At 57.6% G+C, this 19,400-nt stretch overlaps 1 protein-coding gene across 4 annotated transcripts in view; it reads right to left on the bottom strand.

Moving 5' to 3' along the window:
• CCDC88C (coiled-coil domain containing 88C) overlaps positions 1 to 19,400 on the bottom strand; it is a gene marked incomplete at its 5' end in the record, with an annotated part of 107,887 nt that overhangs the window by 40,526 nt on the left and 47,961 nt on the right. For 3 of the 4 annotated variants that reach the window (XM_084240800.1, XM_084240799.1, XM_084240801.1), the window contains 6 exons: positions 4,592 to 4,750; positions 5,100 to 5,181; positions 5,815 to 5,999; positions 6,428 to 6,568; positions 8,277 to 8,360; positions 9,127 to 9,185. In XM_084240800.1, the coding sequence (XP_084096926.1) occupies positions 4,592 to 4,750; positions 5,100 to 5,181; positions 5,815 to 5,999; positions 6,428 to 6,568; positions 8,277 to 8,360; positions 9,127 to 9,185 (710 nt within the window). Of the gene's footprint in view, positions 1 to 4,591; positions 4,751 to 5,087; positions 5,182 to 5,814; positions 6,000 to 6,427; positions 6,569 to 8,276; positions 8,361 to 9,126; positions 9,186 to 19,400 lie in introns of all 4 variants that reach the window. The other variant, XM_084240802.1, reaches the window with a different exon arrangement.

The raw sequence follows: 19,400 nt of genomic DNA, 5'->3' as shown, positions 1-19,400 counted from the left end.
CCACAGTCCTCAGTCGTCATGAGGGGCTTTTGTGGGGGAGGCCAGATCACTATTTACTGATGGGAGTGAGACAGCCCGACCCTCTCTCTTTTATTTTTAAGATTTTTTATTTTTTATTTATACAAGAGCTGGGGTACAAGCCAGAGGTGTGGGAGGGTGAGAGGATTCACCAGAGACAGAGTGGGGAGCAGAACAGGCAGACTGACGAAGTACACTGCTGAGGGGAGCAGCGGGCGAGACAGCAGAGGTCTGCGCGCCATGTGGGAATCTCCCCGGCCGGCCGGGAATCAAACCCGCACTGCAGAGGCTGGGGACAGCTTCATAGCGCGGTGCTCAACCCACTGTGCCACCAGGGAGGCCCTGACCCTCTCTCTTTTAGAGCTGCCCTCAACTGCCCTCAGCCAGCACTGCAGCCATTCCACCCCCAGCACTCCCAGGACCCCCCAGGCCCTGAGCTCCCCCAGTGCAGGCTGTCCCTCATAACCAACCCCTATTCAGCCTTCAGAACCCAGCTGGAGGGCCTCCCTGGTGGCCTAGGGATTAAGTCTCAGGGCTCATACCACAAAGGTCCACTGCAATGGCCTGAGTTCAATCCCTGGCCAGGGAGCTACCCACATGGCGCAGCAGACCTCTCCTGACTCCCCGCTGCTCCCCTCAGCCGTGGATTTCAGTCAGTCTGCCTGTTCTGTTCCCCGCACTGTCTCTCTTACCCGGGGCACCTCTTGCCTGTACCCCCGTTCTATGCAAAATAAAATCTTAAAAAAAAAAAAAACAAAACAAAACCAGTTAGAGCTGCCCCCTGAGGCTCTGCACAGCCACTCCTGCCTGCCTACAGACCAGGTACTTGGGCTGTGAGTGTGCCCTGGACACACTGGGAGGCAGTGGGGAGCCGGCCTGTGCTGTTCTCCCAGACTGTGAACTTCTCGGAGCAGGACTGTCCACTTATGCTCTCGTGGGCTTCAGGTTAAGGATTCAGTAACACTCACTGGCTGAACCACACCATGAGCAGGGGTTGTGGGGCGGCCTGCAGAGCGAGCCCCAAGGACTCGGAGACTTCGGACGGGCGGGGTGAACGAGAGTATCCAGGAGTAGAACACAGCAGGCAATAAGGAAGCTTTCAACAACGATTCAAGCGTATCTTAATTTTCTGGTGGTGTCACCCTCCAACACGTATTAGGCAAGAGCAAGATCTCAGCTTGTGGGCCCACCCCGCGAACTCAGAAGCGAGAAACCAGATCGGCACAAAGCCGTGCCCAAGCTCCTGGAGCCAAGGGAGCAGCAGCGTCCACACCTCTGGCAGCGGCCAAGCCAGCCTGTCCCACCCCCAGCCCCACACCGAGGCCCCGACCCCAGCTGAACTGGGAGGCTATTTAAAGCCCTGACGCAGCCGGTGAACAGCTGAGGGGCCACGCTCACCAGTCCCAGCCCAGGCCTGGCAGCAGCGCCCCACGAGGTGCGAGAATTGTTGCTGCTGATGCGCCCAGCCACAGGGCAGCAGCGACCGGGCAGCGAGACCTGACGCGAGCACAGGTCCCTCCGGCGCGGACCTCTGCCTTCCACAGTGGGCAGGGAACGAGGGCTGAGTGGGATCTCATGAGTCAAAGCTCAAGGCCCGTGACCGATTCTGTGCGTGGTGCCTCAGGCCCTGGAAGCAGGCGGCTGCCATCATCACCCACTTCACATCTCGAGGGCACTTTAGTCCAGCACCCACCAAGCAGCAAGGCTTCCAGGGGTGTCCCCTGACCCAGCAAGTACCAAACCCTGCAGCAGGGGGCAGGGTGAGAAAGGGGAGAGAGACAGATGGTTCCTGCCTTGAGCTTGGGATTCCTAAGGTGTCCAAGGATTCTGAAGGTGTCGCGCCCAGCAGTGCCCCCAGAAAGGAGACTCTGGGCCATTCGACTCGGCAGGTAAACCCCTCCGCACTCTCGAGAGCACCCCTGGCTCTCACAGTCCCTTGGTCATCGCGGAAGCCCTGACTCCAGGACTGGAGGCCTGAACCGTCAACCACACATCGGGTGTGTCCTCTATGTTCTGAATTTGATCTAAGCTCCCTACAAGCTGTTGAGAAACTCAAAGTCCCAGGTGGAAACAGGTCTCCCTGGTTCATAGGGATCCCCTGGATGTTCACCTGCCTGGGATCGAACACAGGACACAGCGGTGATAGCACTGAAACCTCACCATAGGCCCCCGGGGAGGCGCACTACCCAGCCTCTATTTTGCTTCTTGCATGCGTACGTGCCACACTTGGATCTTTTTTAACCTAAGGTGATATCACGTGAGGCCAGCCTCAACTGTACTCCTATCCGAGTGGCACTGGGCACGTTTGCTTAGAAACTTATTTTCAGGATAGTCCCGGAATCAGTGAATCCCTTGGAAACATGCATTGCCATACCCCAGAAAATCTGTTTTTCACAAAAATGTGTGCATTTGGTGAAACACAAAAATGCAAAGTGACCTGTGCATGGAGGAGAGCCGCCCTTGCCACACCTGGAGCCCCTTCAGCGCCAGAGGGCCTGACCGGCCTGGGCTCAGGGCCCTCCCATCTCAATGTCTGCAGGTCCAACCGCCTGGCTCTCGTCCCAAAAGGACCTGTCTTGAGGTCTCTGAGCTGCATCACACCCCTGAGTGCTCAGGTGGGCAGCTGGGAGGATGCAGCGTGTGCTCCTGGCCACGGCCTCTGCAGGCATCTGAGACAGCGGGGCCTCCGCTGGGTACAGCAGCAGCCAGCCCAGTGACGCGGCCCAAAGGAAACCCCAGATCCCATTCTGCAACAAGCGTTTACCCAACAGCTCCGGGTATTGGGCCAGGCCCTGTTCTACAGGCTGGGGATTTATCTGTGAACAAAGCAAACCAAACCCCTGTCCTGGGGGCGCCTATTCTGCAGGATCTGGGGATGCAGCAGAACAAAGCGAGATCTCCTTGCTCACCAGACAGACCGGGGCCGCAGGGGAGGCCGGGCAAACCCATGACCTTCACTCTACCTCCTGAGTCATCCTCTGCCCGGCAGGGCTGCTGCACGCAATGAGGGCTGGCACACAGTAGGCGCTTTAGGACTCCGTGGCTCCTGGCCCTGCAGCAGGGACCGGCAGCCAGGCCGATGGCGTGTGGGCCCAGCCAGGCTGAGGGGCTGAGGTCCTCCTAGCTTCCCGACACACCTTCCAGTCAGGTACCAACATGGCCGCCAGAATCTTCTGAAGCACAGCCACACCTCTCGCGGACCGGCTTCAGACAGCTGGCAGCGGCGACCCAAGTCCCTGTAGGGCTGGCGTAGCTGTTCCTATCTAAGGGTGAGGGCACAAACACTCTGGTCCCCCACTGCGATCTGCATGAGCCCCGATACCCTGGCCATCAGGAAGCGCCCCACTCAGCCTGTCTCGGCCTGGACTCGTGGGCCAGGCCCAATTCATCAGCCGACAATTCCGGCAAACCCACAGGGGTCGCAGCCTCCCCTGAGTAAACATCTCGTGCAGACACCCTTTCTCTGGTGAGGAATAAAATTAGTGCAAAACTGAAAATTACTGCTCAGTACAGGCAATACTGCGGTCACGATACAGAGGCATGAGTGTGAGAATATGGAAAAGAGGGGGACCCGGTGGGAAACGCCTCAAAGAGGCGGGAAGCTTCCTGCGCGCAGGAAACATGTCGTGTCTCTTGCTCCTGGTTCACGGGCCTGTCACCTTGTCTGCCTCACCCGCCGCCTGCTTAGACAAGGCCAAGAATGAACACGGAGCTGAAGCCCAGGCCCGTACGGGACAGGGTGAGGGGTGACAGGCGGGAACAGCAAAGGTCCCCAACGTGCAAGAGGGCCCTGAGGCTGCGGTCTGGGAAAAGCTGGCCGTAACAATCCTCCCAACCGGGGCATTTCCAGTCGGCGGTGGAAAGCACAGGCGCCCACACCCAAGCATGCGCCAGGGCCGGGCCTTACGCCTTTCCTGAGTAGCAGGCTGGGGGCCATTTCCAGGACAACGCTGAGCTGAGTGTCATCCCCCACCCCAGGCCCCACCCTGACCAGGCTGCTTCCCACAGCACCCAGGGCGCCTTCCCTGCAGCAGTAGGAGCCATCGTGTTGTCACCAACACTCCGGGAGGCTGGAGGGACAAACAGGACCCCAGGCCACAGCCTCCCCCAGTCCAGGTCCTGTCACAGGCATGAGGGTGTGGCGAGGTCTTTGTCCTCACCCCAGCTCACCGCCAGCAGCACGAGGCCCCCGCAGGAAGGGGGCAACATGTGCTCCCCAGATCTGTATTCAGCCCCCTCGACAGCCTGCTGGCAGCAAGGAGAGCTGGTGATTCTTCTCATCAAACACGCTGGCTCGGTACATGCGGCCTTCAGCTCACCCAATGCATTGCAACTACCTCCAGGCCCCAGGACTGGCACCGGGGGGCAAATGCCCACATTCTCAGAAGAGAATCCCAGACCCGGCTGCTGACTCAGGGACGCGAGGGTGAGTGGTCAGAGCATCCAAGACCCCAGGTGGGTCATGACCCCTCACGTACCTGTGAGCGGGGCAGACTCCAGGACGGGGGCTGACAACAAATGTGCCCACACAGAAAGCAGAACCTCAGAGGAGCACCCGCTCCTCAGCGCTCACCTCCATGCGGGCCTTGTAGAAGTCCACGTCGTGCAGCTTCTCCCTGCAGCGCACCAGCTCCATCTCCAGCCTCTCCACGCGGCTCGCCTTCTCCCGCAGGGAATCCAGCTCATCGCGGTAGGCACGGGCCGACCTGGCGTCCACCCCCAGCTGGATGTTCTGGGAGGTGGTGAAGGCAGGGGACCAAGCTTAGGGCTCCCCTCCGGGGAGGGAAGGAGGGCCAAGCCCCTCAGTTTCCAGGACACCCTTGGGAAATCCCACGCCTGGTGGCCGAGTGGCACTTGTGCAGGCATCCCATGGGGCCCCCCCAGTGCTACTCAGACAGAGTCATCCCCATGCAGCTCTGGGACAACCGGCTCACAGACAGCTCGGCTCCGAGGAGACAGAGGCCTTTGCTGGGAGCGCCCGATGTTGCAATTCCACAGCTCTAAGCCACAGTTACTGGGGAGTCTCCAGCCATGCCACCCCCAACACATAGGCACACGCACACACATGCCTTCCAGCTCACCTCCTGCTTGACTTTCTGCAGCTCCAGCACTAGCTGGTCCACCTCATGCCTGGTGTCCACGAGCTGCTCTGTCTTCTCCTCCCTGGGGGGTGATTAGCAGGAAGCACAGTAAGAGGGTTTCCAGAACAAGCGTCTGGGGGCCCCAACACTGAGACCACAACGGGAAAGTAGAGAGCGGGGCTCTGGGGGGCAAGGAGAGAAATACTGCATGTGGGGCTTGCAAAAATGGTTGACTCAAAATTCTGCTCCATTTCCATTTCTAGTGTCTGCCCTCGAACTACATCAAGCAGACACGGGTTGTCCGTGAGGGTGCGGGAGGGTGAGGAGACAGTCGCGCCAGTTCACGGCCAGGATGCGGTGGGGAGGTGGAGGCAGGCAGCTCCGGGTGACAGCAAAGTGACATGTGCCAGCGGCAGGAAACAGGGAGCAGGGTCACCCGATGGGGGGGCTACAGCCTCCCGCCAGCCAGGAAGACGTCCAGCGTGAGGCCGGCCCACTGCTTGTACGGACGAACTGTGGCTTCTCACAGCAGGAGCCCCGCAGGGCACACACACTGGCCCGGGGAGCGGGGACTGGTTCCCGGTCAGTCACCCAGCTCGGGCAGCGACTGAGCCCAGCATGGAGCCCACCTGACCCGGGACTCTCCTGTTTGCTGCGGTGGAGAGACCCACACTAGGAAAGGCAGAAACAGCAGCCAGAGTCCCTGCAGACTTACAGCTCTTGCCTGACGCGCCGCAGCCTGGCCTTGGTGTCCGCCAGCTCCACGGCCAGGTGCTGCTTGTCCTCGCTGGACAAACTGCTGGTGGGGCTAGGGGTGGACTCGGCGCTGGAGGACTTGAGGGGGCTGGGCGGGTGTTGCGCCTGCAGGTAGTCCCGTTCCTGAGTGAGGTCCACGATCAGCTAGGGGCACAGAGAGGGGAAGCAGGCGGGGTCTCACCTGACGCACCTGTGCCCAGCTGAGCACTGGCACCCAAACTTGGGGGGAAGGGGATGAAAGATGAGAGCAGAAGAAAAGAGATGTCAAGGAAGACGGAGGACCTGGATGGAAGCAGGGAAAATGGATATAACGGACTCTTTCCTGAGACCAGAGAGCGCATGTGCACCAGCACAGGGCTCCAAGCTGGCCCCGCGGATGGACGTCTCCTCCCATCTCGGCTGGCGCATCTGCTCCAGGGAAAATGGCTCACACCCACCCCTACAGCCAGACAGGGAGGATCGGGGGGGACAAAGGGGCTTGGGAGGAGACAGGAAGAACCGTCTGTGTCATGAGGGTCCCTCCCCAGCCTGCCCTCAGCCCCCGAAGGCCGGTGGAGCGCCTGCAGACGCACCTCTGTGCACTCATCCCGCTCATCTATGAGCCTTCGGAGGTGGAACACCATGTTCCTCGACAGGGCTTCCAGCTCCTCCGGGGCCACATCCGGGAGCTCCAACCACTGCAGGTCAAACACGTTCTCCTGGTTGTGGGTCACCTGGAGGAACAAGGGCATGTCCTGGAACGGCTGGGCAGGCCCCTCCCCCCAAGCTCACTCGTTGCATTGACACTGTTAACTCCTCTTGGACAAATGTTCTGTGGGTCCCAAGTGCAAAGTCTTCATTCCAGCGCAGGTGACAGCAACCACTTCTGCTGTTTGAACGCTGGTTCAGCGAGGACACTGAGCGCTCCTTTTGAGAAGCTTTTCCCTGACTAGACTGTCCTCCGGTATTTTAACTGAAGGAAGATCAACTTAAAACATGACAAAAAGGGACTCCCCGGTGGTGCAGGGGTTAAAGCCTCAGCGCTATCAAGCTATCGCCAGCCACTGTGGCAGGAGTCTGATCCACGGCCAGGGAGCTGCCCCCCTCAGCAGTGGATTTCAGTCAGTCTGCCTGTTCTGCTCCCCACTCTGTCTCTGGTGAATCCTCTCACCACCTGCACCTCTGGCCTAGACCTCAGTTCTTATATGAATAAATCTTTATAAAAAACATGAAAAAAAGTAAGGACGGTGGTGGACAGGAGAGCTAGGACTTATTTATAATAAAATCTAAAGTGACCATGACAAAATGTTAAAATCTTATGCCAAAATGTTGGGTACATAAAACAGTTGTGTTATTTTTTGGGAAACATTCTGTAATGTAAAGCACGCCTCAGGTAAGCCTGCATCTCACTCCCATAGGCCACGTAGGACCACCTGGTGTTTCCAGGTGGAACTTCCAGTGAGAGGTTCCTCCCCTGTGGGTCTTCTGGGAGGTCCGGGCACCAGGACATTTCAGGGAACTACTTCCAGAGCCCAGTCCCCACAGCCCAACACTGAATTTGACTAGCTCCAGGCCTAATTAACAAGTGGCCAGTCTGAACCCCCTTCCTGGGAACATTTACTATGCCTGCCTTCTCCCTGATGCCGCCTCCAGTCTGCCTCCGCTGCTGCTTCCAACCCCAGCTCACGACTCCCCGCCCCACCCAAGGGTACCAAGCCCAGCAGCAGCCTGTCCGGGTGCTCAGCCACCTCTGCTGCTACTCCCCTGCGCGTGTCTTTATCATGCATTTATCTCACCTGTCCAATCAGACGGGAGGGTGAGGCATATCTGCTAATAAAAACACACACGGCTATTCTGGAGGGAGGATGCAGGTGGGGGTCGCCCCCACAGACTTGGTTTCCAGGGAGACCACCTTCTCAGCTGACGCCACCTCTGCCAAGGTCATGGCAGAGGGGCTGCCCTCAGCGCACAGACCCCACCACAGGGGTCGGGTTTCTAGAGAAGGCCCTCCTGGGGTTTTGACTCCTGAGTGGTGGCAGCTAGCTCTCTGCCCCGTCCCTGACAGGCCGAGAATCTCTAGAAACATCAGCCACCGAGGCTCAGTGACATTTGCCAGAATACATTTTCAGGCTTGTAAATCAAATTCTGAGCCTAAACCACTCGGCAGCTCTTAAAAATAGTCTGAGTCCATATTAGGCAAGAAGAGAAGGCAAAAGACTTGATTGAGGTGGTTTTTTTTTTTTTAATTTTTATTTTTACCCTCCACCCCCCAATTTTATTTTAGCTGGCTGAGGGCTACCTTTCCAAATGGGATCAATTTGTCTGCAACCTAAAATTAGCAAATCGTTAATGGGTGACGTATTCTTCAAACTTCTCCCGGGTGGAGCGAGCCTGTCGCCTGGTTCCCAGGCAGCAGTGTCCACAGCTGAGCCCCACACCTACCTCCTGGATGTGCGCCACGATCCCTGCTTGGGTCTCGATGTCCAGCTGCTTGATTCTTTCAATAAACTCCTCTTTCCTCTCACACTGCAGAGGGGTACAGTGTTAATGGGGAGTTTTGCAAGTGAGGGCACCCATGGACCACCAGGGCCACAAACACAGCTGAGTGAGTGGACCACCCCGCCCCAGCCCTGCTGTTCGCCTTTATAACCAAGAAAATCCTTGCCCTCCGACCAGACCTATACTAAGGTTTCTCTAGAAGCTGCTTAGACCACCTACATCAAACGTAGGCAATGAGACAATGAGACAGAAATGTGCACTTAACTGCACTCTCCAGGCGATTCTAAAACAGGTGAGGATGGAGAACACCTGGTTTAGGCCAGGCTGCTGGTGGTGGTGAAGGGTGGGGCTGGGCGTGGAACAAACTCCATCCATAAAGGGGCAGACAATAAAAATTTTAGATTTGGGGGGTTCACTTGGTCTCAGCTCCGCAGAAAAGTCACAGGTAATATGGAGGGGGAAAAAAAAAAGATCATGTTCCAAAAGAACTTTATTTACAAAAATAAAAAATAGGTGACTGGTCAAACTTGACCCAGGGGTAGCACCTCGTGGATCTTGGCCCCAGATGTCCCTCTACTGGGGACAACTTGCTAATGGTACTTTGGCCTCAGAGAACCCCCCCCCACGGCCTGGTGCCCAAGGTGCCCAGGTACCAGAAAGGTGCCTTAGATGGTGGTCACGCTCTCCGGGAGCGCAGTGCCCTTCTGCCATGCGGGCCTGAGAGCAGCACCAGTCTTACCCAACCTGAGGGGCTGTTCTATCCCCCCAGATCCAAACCACCGCCCATCTCTACCTGCACCGCACAGCCCAGCACCAGCAGCAGCACCTTCTTAATCTCCTCCATACTCTTCCCTAAATCAAGAGAGAACACACTGGATTAAGCTCAACTGTTAAAACAGCTTCACCGTGATTCATGTCTGCTGTTGGAAAGGGAAAAAAATCAGAGAATCTAAAAAAAATACTCTCTACCCAGCAGCACCGCTTAGGTGTTCGCGCTCCATCTGTTTTCTCCATGCGGGCGTATTTGTTTTTTAAACCAAGTGACACTTTTGTACAAAACTATTTGTGGCCGTGTTCCATTCACACGCACCAGAAATACCTTCCGTGACAGTCAATGAACTGCAACGTTGGCACCTCTTTTTAGGGTGTGATAAGCAAAATATGGGAGATGATCAGTATCACTGTCGACTCGAAAACGAGGCTGTATCCAACTTCTCTCCAGCGTGTGAAACCTCACGCAGACGCGGGGTACGGGGCGCCAAGCCCCCTACTCACCACTCAGCTCCACGCTGTCAACGCCTGGCCTGCCCCACGCCCCCTGCCCCCCACTCTCAGTTTCGCCGTTCGGCTGGATTATTCTTTTTTTTTAATTTTATATATTGTTTACATCATTTTTCATTTTTGCACAATGTATGCATTTTCATCTTGGTCATAGTCCCCTTACAATCCCCCCCCGTTTTGATCCCCCCCCCATAGTGTGTCTCTAGTTTATAGTTGCTTGTTGATTTCTACTTTATTATAATTAGTCTTTTCCCCGGTCCCTTATTTAGGTTTTCTAGATTCCTGCTATGAGTGAGACCATCTGGTATTTTTCTTTTTCTTTCTGGCTTATTTTGCTGAGCCTGATCCCTTCCAGCGCCATCCATGTTGCTGCAAATGGCACGGGTTTATCTTTTTTGACTGCTGAGTAATAGTCCATGCTGTCTATGGACCACATCTTCTTGATTCCGCTGGATTATTCGAAAGCAAACCCCAGACAACATGTGCACATCCTTCTCGATGGGCCCATTCATACTTGGTGCACTGGAATTCAGCCCCTGCCCTCGGAGCAGCTCACTTACTATTTTAATCTAAATGGTGCCACAAAAAGCGTCTTCGCGGTGAATTCCTCCCGCACCTCCTATTTACTTCTCTAGGATGAACTCGTCTTGGGCGCGCCCCCCTCGCCAAATCGCCGGGCAGGAAGCCATGAGCCCCGTGCTCTCTCACTACCAGCCTGTCCCAGCTCCACTTCCTCACCCCAGACCAACGCTGCCTTCCCACTTGTGCTTAGCTTTGCCAATCAGATGGGCCAAAAAAATCAGACAGTCTCTGTCCTGCCTGAAGCCGGACGCGTCTTCACCTGTTTATCGGTTCAATCACTTAAACAGAGTTGGACTCCCTGGGTCCCGACTGGGCCCTTCCTGCCCCGCCAATCCCCCCAACGCTGCACACTCCCTCCTGATTGGGGTCGGAAGGCAGAAGGTGCAGCACGGGTCCCACAAAAGCAGCGACCCGGACGCCTGTCTGCGAGCTCACGGGAGCGGGTGAGCCAACAAGGCCCCCCACCCCCGTCTCTCAGCCGCGGTGTCCACATCTATGAAATGGAAGCTGCCGTCCTGGGTGACGCTTTTGGGTGAAAAATTTCAATGTTGCCTGCATTCCCGCCTCGTGCTCTGCCTGGGGGCGGAGGGTGTGCTGGGAACAGCACTGCTTTCTCGAAACACTCGCCAGCACCCGCTCTCACGGTGCTGGCAGGACCCGAAGTGTCACCGACGGCCCCGGGATAAGATACCAAGTCGCGTCCGAGGACTGGTGCTGTGGTTCACCCCTGGCCCCGGGTGTGGGCGTGTGCTGGGTACCAGGCACCTCGTCCTAACGCCTCTCCACAGAGAAACGGCCTTTCCGGAGAGGAGACGCTACTAACGGCTGAATGTCAGAACTGGGGCACCCCCAGTCTGAAGAGGGTGGGATGCGTGGGTGGTGGGACCACGAGGTCCTTGGGGAGCATCTGAGCCCCCGCTCCTACCAATCTACACGGCGAGACCCTTCTCTTTGCCAGTGAGGGAAGGTCATCATCAGTGGCTGGACACCACCTTCTCCACAGAGGCCTTCAACTGCGCCCCCGAGGCCCAATCCAGGCATAACAACATCACCGCAGTGACTCGCTGCTCCATAGTGCAGAGCTGCTATCGATCAGCCACTTAATTTTGGTTTTGCCAGGAACGGCAGGGCCCCCTGACTGTTATGAGCCTCCGCAGCCTGCCTGGCTCTCCCAGGCACAGAGCTCCCAGGCAGCCCACTCGGCCGCGTGCCTCTGTCCCCTCAGCCAGGTATCAGCCCTTCCCCGCTGCTGCCACCCCCCTGCAGGCTTCGCCTGTCCCAGATCATGCCCCAGAGCTGTCACCAGCACGGAGCGACACAGGAAGACAGCGTTTCAGGGCCTAAGATCAGCCCTCACGGTCGATCAACCCTCATTCAGTTGAACCTAGAAAGCCTTTGTGTGCGCTGTTCAGAGAGGCCCCCGAGGACCCAATTATGTCATACTCTAGAATCATTTAGGCGCTCACAGTCCATTTTCCCTGCCCACCGCAGAAGAAAAGAGCAAATTACAAGTGGGAACAAGAGCCGGTCGTGGCAAAAGCATCCGCCGGTGATCCGATAGCGAGGAAGAGCCCAGAAGCCTGCTCACAAGAAGCCCCCGAGGCTGCTCTGGGAAGAGCAAAGGGCCCGGCTGCCCAGCCCCTGCATCACGCGGGGTCACGCAGGACAACTGCGCCGGGCACTCACGCACCGTTCATCCCCACCACCCGTCCGTCCGTCAGCAAGAAAACACTAGCACGGAGCACTGTTAGGCTGGTTTGGGACTGGGAGCCAGGCCTTGGGGGTGACGGGGTGGGGATTCAAACAATCTTTTTCATGAGAAAAAATGACTTAAACGAAACTGCCGGATGACAACAGGGCCCTGGGAAATCCGGCCCCCCTCACCCCGCTGCACCCGCGCTGTGCTCCCTCTCACCAGGCTCGGTGAATGATGACACCTGCTATAGCAAATGCAGCTCATGATTTTTTATCCCTACAAAGATTCTAACGAAACCGTGCAAAAGAGAGAAAAGCAACAGCTCCTCATTTCCCACTGGAAGCTGATTCCCAGTTTCTCTCGGGATGTCAGGAGTAAGAAGAACAGCCATTTTCATAAACCTACCAGACTGGGTTTTGAATAGTTTCAAAACATATCCGAAGCCTCTCTGCGGGGCCCCTGCCAGCGAGGCTGGCTCGGTGACACGGTTCAGCTGGCAAGAAACCCCTGCGATGACGTCCTCCCAGAAACTTCTTCGTGCTAAGAACAGGGTCCTCTGAGCTCAGCCCAAGGACACCAGGAATTAATTTTTCTCAAGTGTTACTGATTTGCCACCAGTTGCTAGAACTATGAACTTTGGGGCACAGCTTCCCACCTGCCTAGGAGCGCCTGCCTTCCTGCACCCACCCCTCTGGAAACCAGCGTATTTTTCATAAAACCTAAGGATTATTCTTGTTGTTCTGCCAGCTTGTCTTCTCTGGTGCTTTACACTCCAGAAATGAGTGGAGACCATCATGTCACCACCTTTTGCTTTTGCGTTTATTTCACTTTTCACAAAATCACCTCAAGGTCCATCATTTTGTCCCCAAAGATAGAATTTTCATCTTTTTCAACAGCAGGATTCCCCTGACTGGACCTGACACATTTGTTAATCTGTGTGTCCATCACCGGGCACGGAGGATGGATCCACGACCTGACCACCCGGACCAGAGAGGCTGGGACCACAGGCAAGCGCACATCTCTTGGTATTCGGGCAAACCCAGCAAGTTGATCAGGATGGGAACCTGGAGGAAGGACATCCGGTTTGCAGGAAGCATCCCCTAAGATTTGCAGGGAGCATCCCCTAAGGCTTCTGAGTGCACGAGGAGAGATGCAGGGGGAGGCCGGTGAGAGCGTCCAGGCGCAGAGGACAGCCTGTGCCGAGGCCCACAGGGAAGAGAACATGGTGTCTGTTCGATTACAAACAGTTTGTGGTTGTTTCCAGAGTGAGAGCTGCGGGATGGGCAGGTGGGGGTGGGTATGAAGCGAGGGGGATTTCTGTACAGAGAGTCACCAGCCAGCAATTAGCTGGGGGAGGGTCAAAATCATCAGACATCCCCTGTGTCTACCCCCAACCCCAGGGGGAATCCCAAGCTAAGCCCAGCTAAGGGCTGAGTCACAGAAACCTCACTCCCTGCTTCCCGGAGCCCTGACAGCGACCCCGGCCAGCCTCCCCAGCGGCAATGGCCTCAGGCATTGGGCTGATGGGAGCTGCGCTGACAGGTGCAGAGTTCACAGTCTCACCTAAGACAGAAACAACTCTCTGCGGTGACACATGCTGGAAGGTGGGTGGGGTACATCGATGGTGAAAATGTGGGGGTTGGATTCCATCGGGACTGGACAAAGGCCCGGCGTCCTAATCTCACGAGTGACAGACACGGGGAGCGAGTCCCAGCTCCTTCCCACAGAGCCTGCAGCGAGGCCTCAGGACCCTTCTGCACCAGCACTGACAGCCACGGCCACGCAGAGGAAGCTGGCACGTGAGACAAGGGGCCTCCCCATGCCGGTGGGTGACTCTAGGGCCTCTTGGGGCTCTGCTCTTGGATTCTCTAAAACGCAGAAATCTGAATGTCCCCACTTCTTGGTCCCCGGATATAGAAAGTCAGTCCTGTCACTAACACATGATCGCCTGGGGACACAGGGGGCAAAGGCGGGGCAGCACGCACTGTCCCCCGCAGCACACACTGCCTGGCTGAGGTCGTGTGAGGGATTTACCTGCAGGGAAGGGAGGGGAGAAAAACAGGCAGCGACTCCACCTCTGGTGGCTCCACAGCCTCAGGGTCCCGGGACCCGCTGGCCGGGTGGGAGTAGAGGGAAATGCAGACCCAGCTTGGTAGTTAATGCCACTCCACCCCTCGCTCCTGCAGCCCAAGGCCCCCTGCGGGCACCTGAACACAACATGCCATCATCTGATTTAATCCCAAAGAAACCCCAAAAGCACAGCATAACCCCCCTTCTCCAACCAACAAGGGGCTCAGGCAGGTGGGGTCACGGCTCCGACGTGGGGCTGGGTCGGCCTTCCCCGACCTGCCGCACCTCCAGCCCCAGAGCTGCCGTCACCTGTGCCCAGAGTAGGTCTCCATCTGCGTGGGCCCCGCGAGCCATGCCAACCATCAGCACGTCTCCGTCCAAGAACAAAGAGAACAGTTTGCTCCCCTTCTCGTTGGGCGGGAGAGAGAAACAGACAGAGATGCTCTTCATCACCGACACGCTGCTCTCCTCCGAGTTCCAGGCTAGAGCCTCCCGCTCACTGTGCTCTCCCAGTTTGTTATTCATTCCAAAGCCAGTCATTCCTCTGAGGGTGACGATGGGGCGTCTTGCCGATGTGACAATGGCGCCGAGGTGCACATGTCTCCCCGGTGTGATGACGCCCCAAGACTCACCACGTGGGCACAGCTCGGTGGGCCCTCCTGGGGTTCTGCTCACACTAAGTGAGCCGAGTATCAGGGACACCTCAGGTTCCATGGGCACCGCCGAGGACAGTGGGGACAGGAAGCTCCTCATGGGTGGGCACACTGGGACCCCAAGGCCGCAGAGGCCGCAGAGGCCAAAGCAGGCGCCACCACACAGTCCGGGGAGCCAGTCCTGGGAAACCCTCCCCGAGCTCTCTACCCGGAACGCTGCACGTGTGGCCCCACAAGGCATCAGCAGAGCCAGGCACGCCCCGTCTGTTCACTTTGTCATTCGACAAACATTCATCAAATGTGGACTTGAGCTTAATTTACAGGTCTGTGGGCACAAGGGCGCGTGGGTCTCCAGACTGCACCCTGACCACGGTCCCCTCGGCCCAGCACCTCTACATCACTGCAGGTGGCCCCTCCACCCCAAACCTCCCCAACGCCACCGTGCACAGACAAGCAGCTCTGCCGGACAGCAAGGCGGCCGCACCCAGGTGAGCCCGAACAACGTGAAACAGCCCACCCAGCCCCTCACACAGCCCCCCACACAGCATGCCCACCACACCCGAGTCCCGGGCCCTCCTGCCCAGCCCACTCCCGGGCGTCGGGAGCCCGGCCCCTTCCGAGCGCCAAACTGAGTATGAGAAAGGGAGGCCCCGCCGCGGGGACGCAACTGAGTCCCGGAGTCTGCCCTGGGGTGGAGGCCAAGGGGTGACCCCAGCAGGAGGTATCTGAAGGGCCCCCCCAACCCCCAGGCAGGAAAGCCAAAGCGCAGCTAGGATGGGGGAGCACAAAGACCTTGGACAAGTAACATCTGCTCCCTCCTCCTTGGACGGCCGCGGCCGCAGAGGCTGCTCCTGCCGGAAGACGCCATGGCGGGCTGGAGCCAGGGAGCATTTTCTCTGTGTACAGACCATCGCTAAGAAGTTTACCAAACAAAGTCTGGTCTCCAGGCAGATCCCCGGGCTGTCGGCAAGGCCGGCATCTGGCTGTGCTTAACACGGCCGGCGCCGAGCGTTAACCAAGCTCTTCACGGTCCTCGAGCAGCAAAGTGCTGGCTTTCAGCTCCAGCGCCCAGCAGCCCCCTCGGCCCCCCGACGCACACACATTCTGGGTGACCTGGAAAACCCATTTCTGAACCCAGCAAGCAGCCCAGAGCAAGGGGGCAGGATGGAAGCCACTCAGAGGAGCGGAAGCTTTTCTCAGCCTGCTCCTTCAAGCTGCAACAGGCAACGTGACAGGGGCGAGGGCCCACAGGTGGGTTTCCTTGCCTTCCTCCCGCCTTATTTAAAAGGCCGTGGGTATTTGCCAATGCAAACTTAAAAACTGATGTATTTCTTGTTTATGAGCATATAAACGAGATCAGAGGGTCCAGGAGAACTCAAGTGAGGGTTGGGGAGGACACAGGAATCACACACTGACCCCGGGCGGGAGGCTGTCCACCCCAAGGGGGTACGGGGGAGGGCGTACCAAGCATGGCCCCTTGGCTTCTTAAAAACAACGTGGCCAGCGTCAGGAAGAGCACTCCCACTGAACCAGATTCCACCCTCTTCCGGCTGCCCTGGAGGGCTGGGGGGCGGAAGAGAGGAGTACCAGCCCTCACAGCATCCCAGAGAGCCATCAAAAGGCAAAGCCGGGGCCTCCCCGGTGGCGCAGTGGTTGAGCGCTGGGTTGCGAAGCTGCCCGCGGCCTCTGCGGCGCCGGTTCGATCCCCGGCTGCTCCCCGGCCACCGGAGGAGGGTCCCGCATGGCGCGCAGACCTCTCTGCCGCCCGCTGCTCCCCTCAGCAGTGTACCTCGGTCCTTCTGCCTGCTCTGCTCCCCACTCTGGCTCTGGTGAATTCTCTCATCCTCCCGCACTTCTGACTGTACCCAGTGCTTGTATAAACAAAACAAACAAATAAATAAAACATGCCTCTATATATATATTAAAAAAAAAAAAAAAAGGCAAAGCCGTACATGGCACACTATGGGGAACATTTCCACGAAAAGCACTTCAAGGACACCCTTGACGAGAGAACAAATAAACAGAGGGTTAAATACTACATTTGAAGGCGTTTGGAGTTCTGCTTCCCTCTGGCCTTGAAACTTGAATTCCAGCTGATGCAGAAGACAGTCTCCCTAAGCCCCGGGCTTTGCTCATGACCCCACATGTTTCCACTCCTCAGAGCCTGTCCCCCCAGGACTCCTCCCCTCTGATGTTCTGTCGAGGGCCGGTCCACATACTGCCTCCTCCAGGAAGTCTTCCTGACCTGCCTCGGCAGAACTCATTCCCAGCTCTGCACTCTGTGGGAAGCTCGCTCACACCCTGCAACAGACACATGCACGTTGCTTTCCTGCCCTCCCTGGCCCACCACAGAGTGGGGGCTGCGTGAACAGAGACAGCCTGTTCATCCCCAGGCCCAGCATCGTGGGCATGAGAGCTGGAGGACAGGCCTGGGCATGTCCTCCATGTAAGCGTCTGAGGACACTCACAGGTGCCCTGGAGGCCCCTCCCGTAACCAGCATAAAGGGAGAAACTGAGGGCAGAGGGCCAGGCCACTGAATAGCAATCAGCAAAATCCCAACCATTCTCAAAGGCTCCAGCTGTCTCCACAGACTGGACTGTGCAGAGTGGATGTGGGGTCCGGCCCTCCGGGGACCCAGGAATCTGGCCTGGGATTTAGAATACAGGAAACAAGGCCTCCCCTGGTGGCGCAGCAGCTGAGCGCTGGGTTGTGAGGCTGCCCACAGCCTCTGCAGCGCTGGTTCGTTCCCCGGCCGCCGGCGAGGGTCCCACAAAAAAAAAAAAAAGGAATCCAGGAAACAGTGGGGCAGATAACAGTGGAAGCCGGTGGTCCACACAAAGGACCGTCTGTGCAGATTATGGTGATAAATGTATCTTTCCTACAGGCCCCAGCTGTGCACCCCTGAGGGGGTTTCCGCCCCTGTCTGGGCTGAGTCTCAGTACCTGCGGCTCCTCTCTTCCTTCTCAACAACCGAGGTGGGGTCAGCAACTTACACATTTGAAAACGATTCCAGGCTTGGACGTGCAAACCTCAGGAGAAAATCACTGCTCCCTTCCATCATGGATCTGCTAGGGCGCACCACAAAAATTAATTTGCTAGCACCCTGTCAGACAAATTGTGTGTTTGTGTGTGTGTGTGTGTGTGTGTGTGTGTGTGTGAGAGAGAGAGAGAGAGAGAGAGGGAGAGACAGAGAGAGACAGAGACAGAGACAGGCCTGCTGCTAAGAAACCAGAGCCTGAAGGGGGCCTGGCGCTGGCCCAGTTCTGGCCCAACATCCTCCATCCTTTCACAGACGCAGCGGCCGCTGTGATGCCCTGGCGCTCAGACAACTTCTGGTGGGTTTTTCTCTTTGATAAACCATATGTTTAATGGATGCTTCACCGGCAAGATGGTGGGGTGAGGGCAGTTTTCAGGACCTCCCCTCCAGCCTGGGGGAGCCATACGTGTGATGGTGGGTGGGAACCACTCTGATTCGGCCCCGACCACTGACCAGCAAGGAGTGGGGAAGTGGGCAGAGGAGACAGAAAGCAGCGACCAGGTGCTAGACCCTGTTCTAGAGACTGCGACGTTATCAACAACAACAAAATCCCAAAGATTCCGGCTCTCATGGGAAGTTACATCCTAGAGCGGGAGAAATACGCCATGCAAGAGACATGAAAAAATATATAGTCTATCAGGTGATACAAGTTATAAAAACTGGCAGAGCAGGGCGTCCACTGTCCTCAGGGAGGTCGGGGGGCTGCACTACGGCGGCATTTGAGCAAACCTTGAAGGAGCTGTGCTTGAATATCTAGGGAAATCATTCTGGGCAGAGGGAACAGCCAGCGCGCAGCCCTAGTGCCAGCAGGGCTGGAGCAGAAGAGTGACAGACTACGAGGCCCTGCTGCCGGGGTGAGACCAGCCTGCAGGGGAGAGGCGGAGCAGCAGCCGGTCCCCAGGCGGTGGTCTGCTGTCCAGGCAAGCGTGGCGTGGCAGGAGCCAGGGAGGACGCGGGGGAGACGCGCTCTGGTGTCCACAGGTGGAACCCGGGTCCCCCCCGGGCCAGCATGCGTGAGACCAGACAGAGGGGCAGGATCCCGCAGCACCCAGTCCTGGGCGTCCAAAAGGCCCGGCCAAGGGAAGACCTTTCCTCCAAGCACCACACAGGAAAGCGGGGCGCAGTCTGCCCAAGACCCGGAGTCCCCTGTGCTTTCCCAGGGAGGGGGTGACCAGGGGAGACAGTTGAAAACCACGGACAGTCAGAGAGGAAATCCCGAGATTCGAGGCACAGAACAGGAAATATGAGCCTGCGGGCTCTGGGCCGGAAGGGGCAGACCCCGAGAGAGACCGGGAAGCGATTTAAAGCGCACGACGTGCTTTCTCCATTCGCTGAGCTGACCCGGATCCCACCCGGGGCAGAAGAACACACGGTCCCGTGGCCCAGGAGGAGAGTTAGAGGCACACGCTCTCCCGGCAGTTCGAGCCGCGGCACCTCCTTTTCTAGGTCAGGGGAAGGGGGACGAGCGCCGGTGTCCCGGGATCTTTCAGGGTCCCTGTCTGTGAGCTGGGCGCGGGGGGCGGGACTAGCTCCTCTGCCGGGGTCTGTCCTGTCCCTAGCACCTGCGTCCACTCTGGTGCACTGGCCGAAACCAAAAGATCTCCCCAAACCGTGACACGTCATAACTAACAGCGCAGCGTCAGCATCGGCCACAGAGAGCACCAGGGCGAGCTCCCGAGAGGTGTGCGCAGAGTTAGCGAAAAAGAAGAAAAGCAGCCCCCAGCCTTCCAGGCAGGCACAGAGAAGA

This window comes from Talpa europaea, assembly GCF_964194135.1.
Source record: "Talpa europaea genome assembly, chromosome: 8".
Taxonomy (NCBI): Eukaryota; Metazoa; Chordata; class Mammalia; order Eulipotyphla; family Talpidae; genus Talpa; species Talpa europaea.
This window is presented reverse-complemented; position numbering and strand designations above follow the sequence as displayed.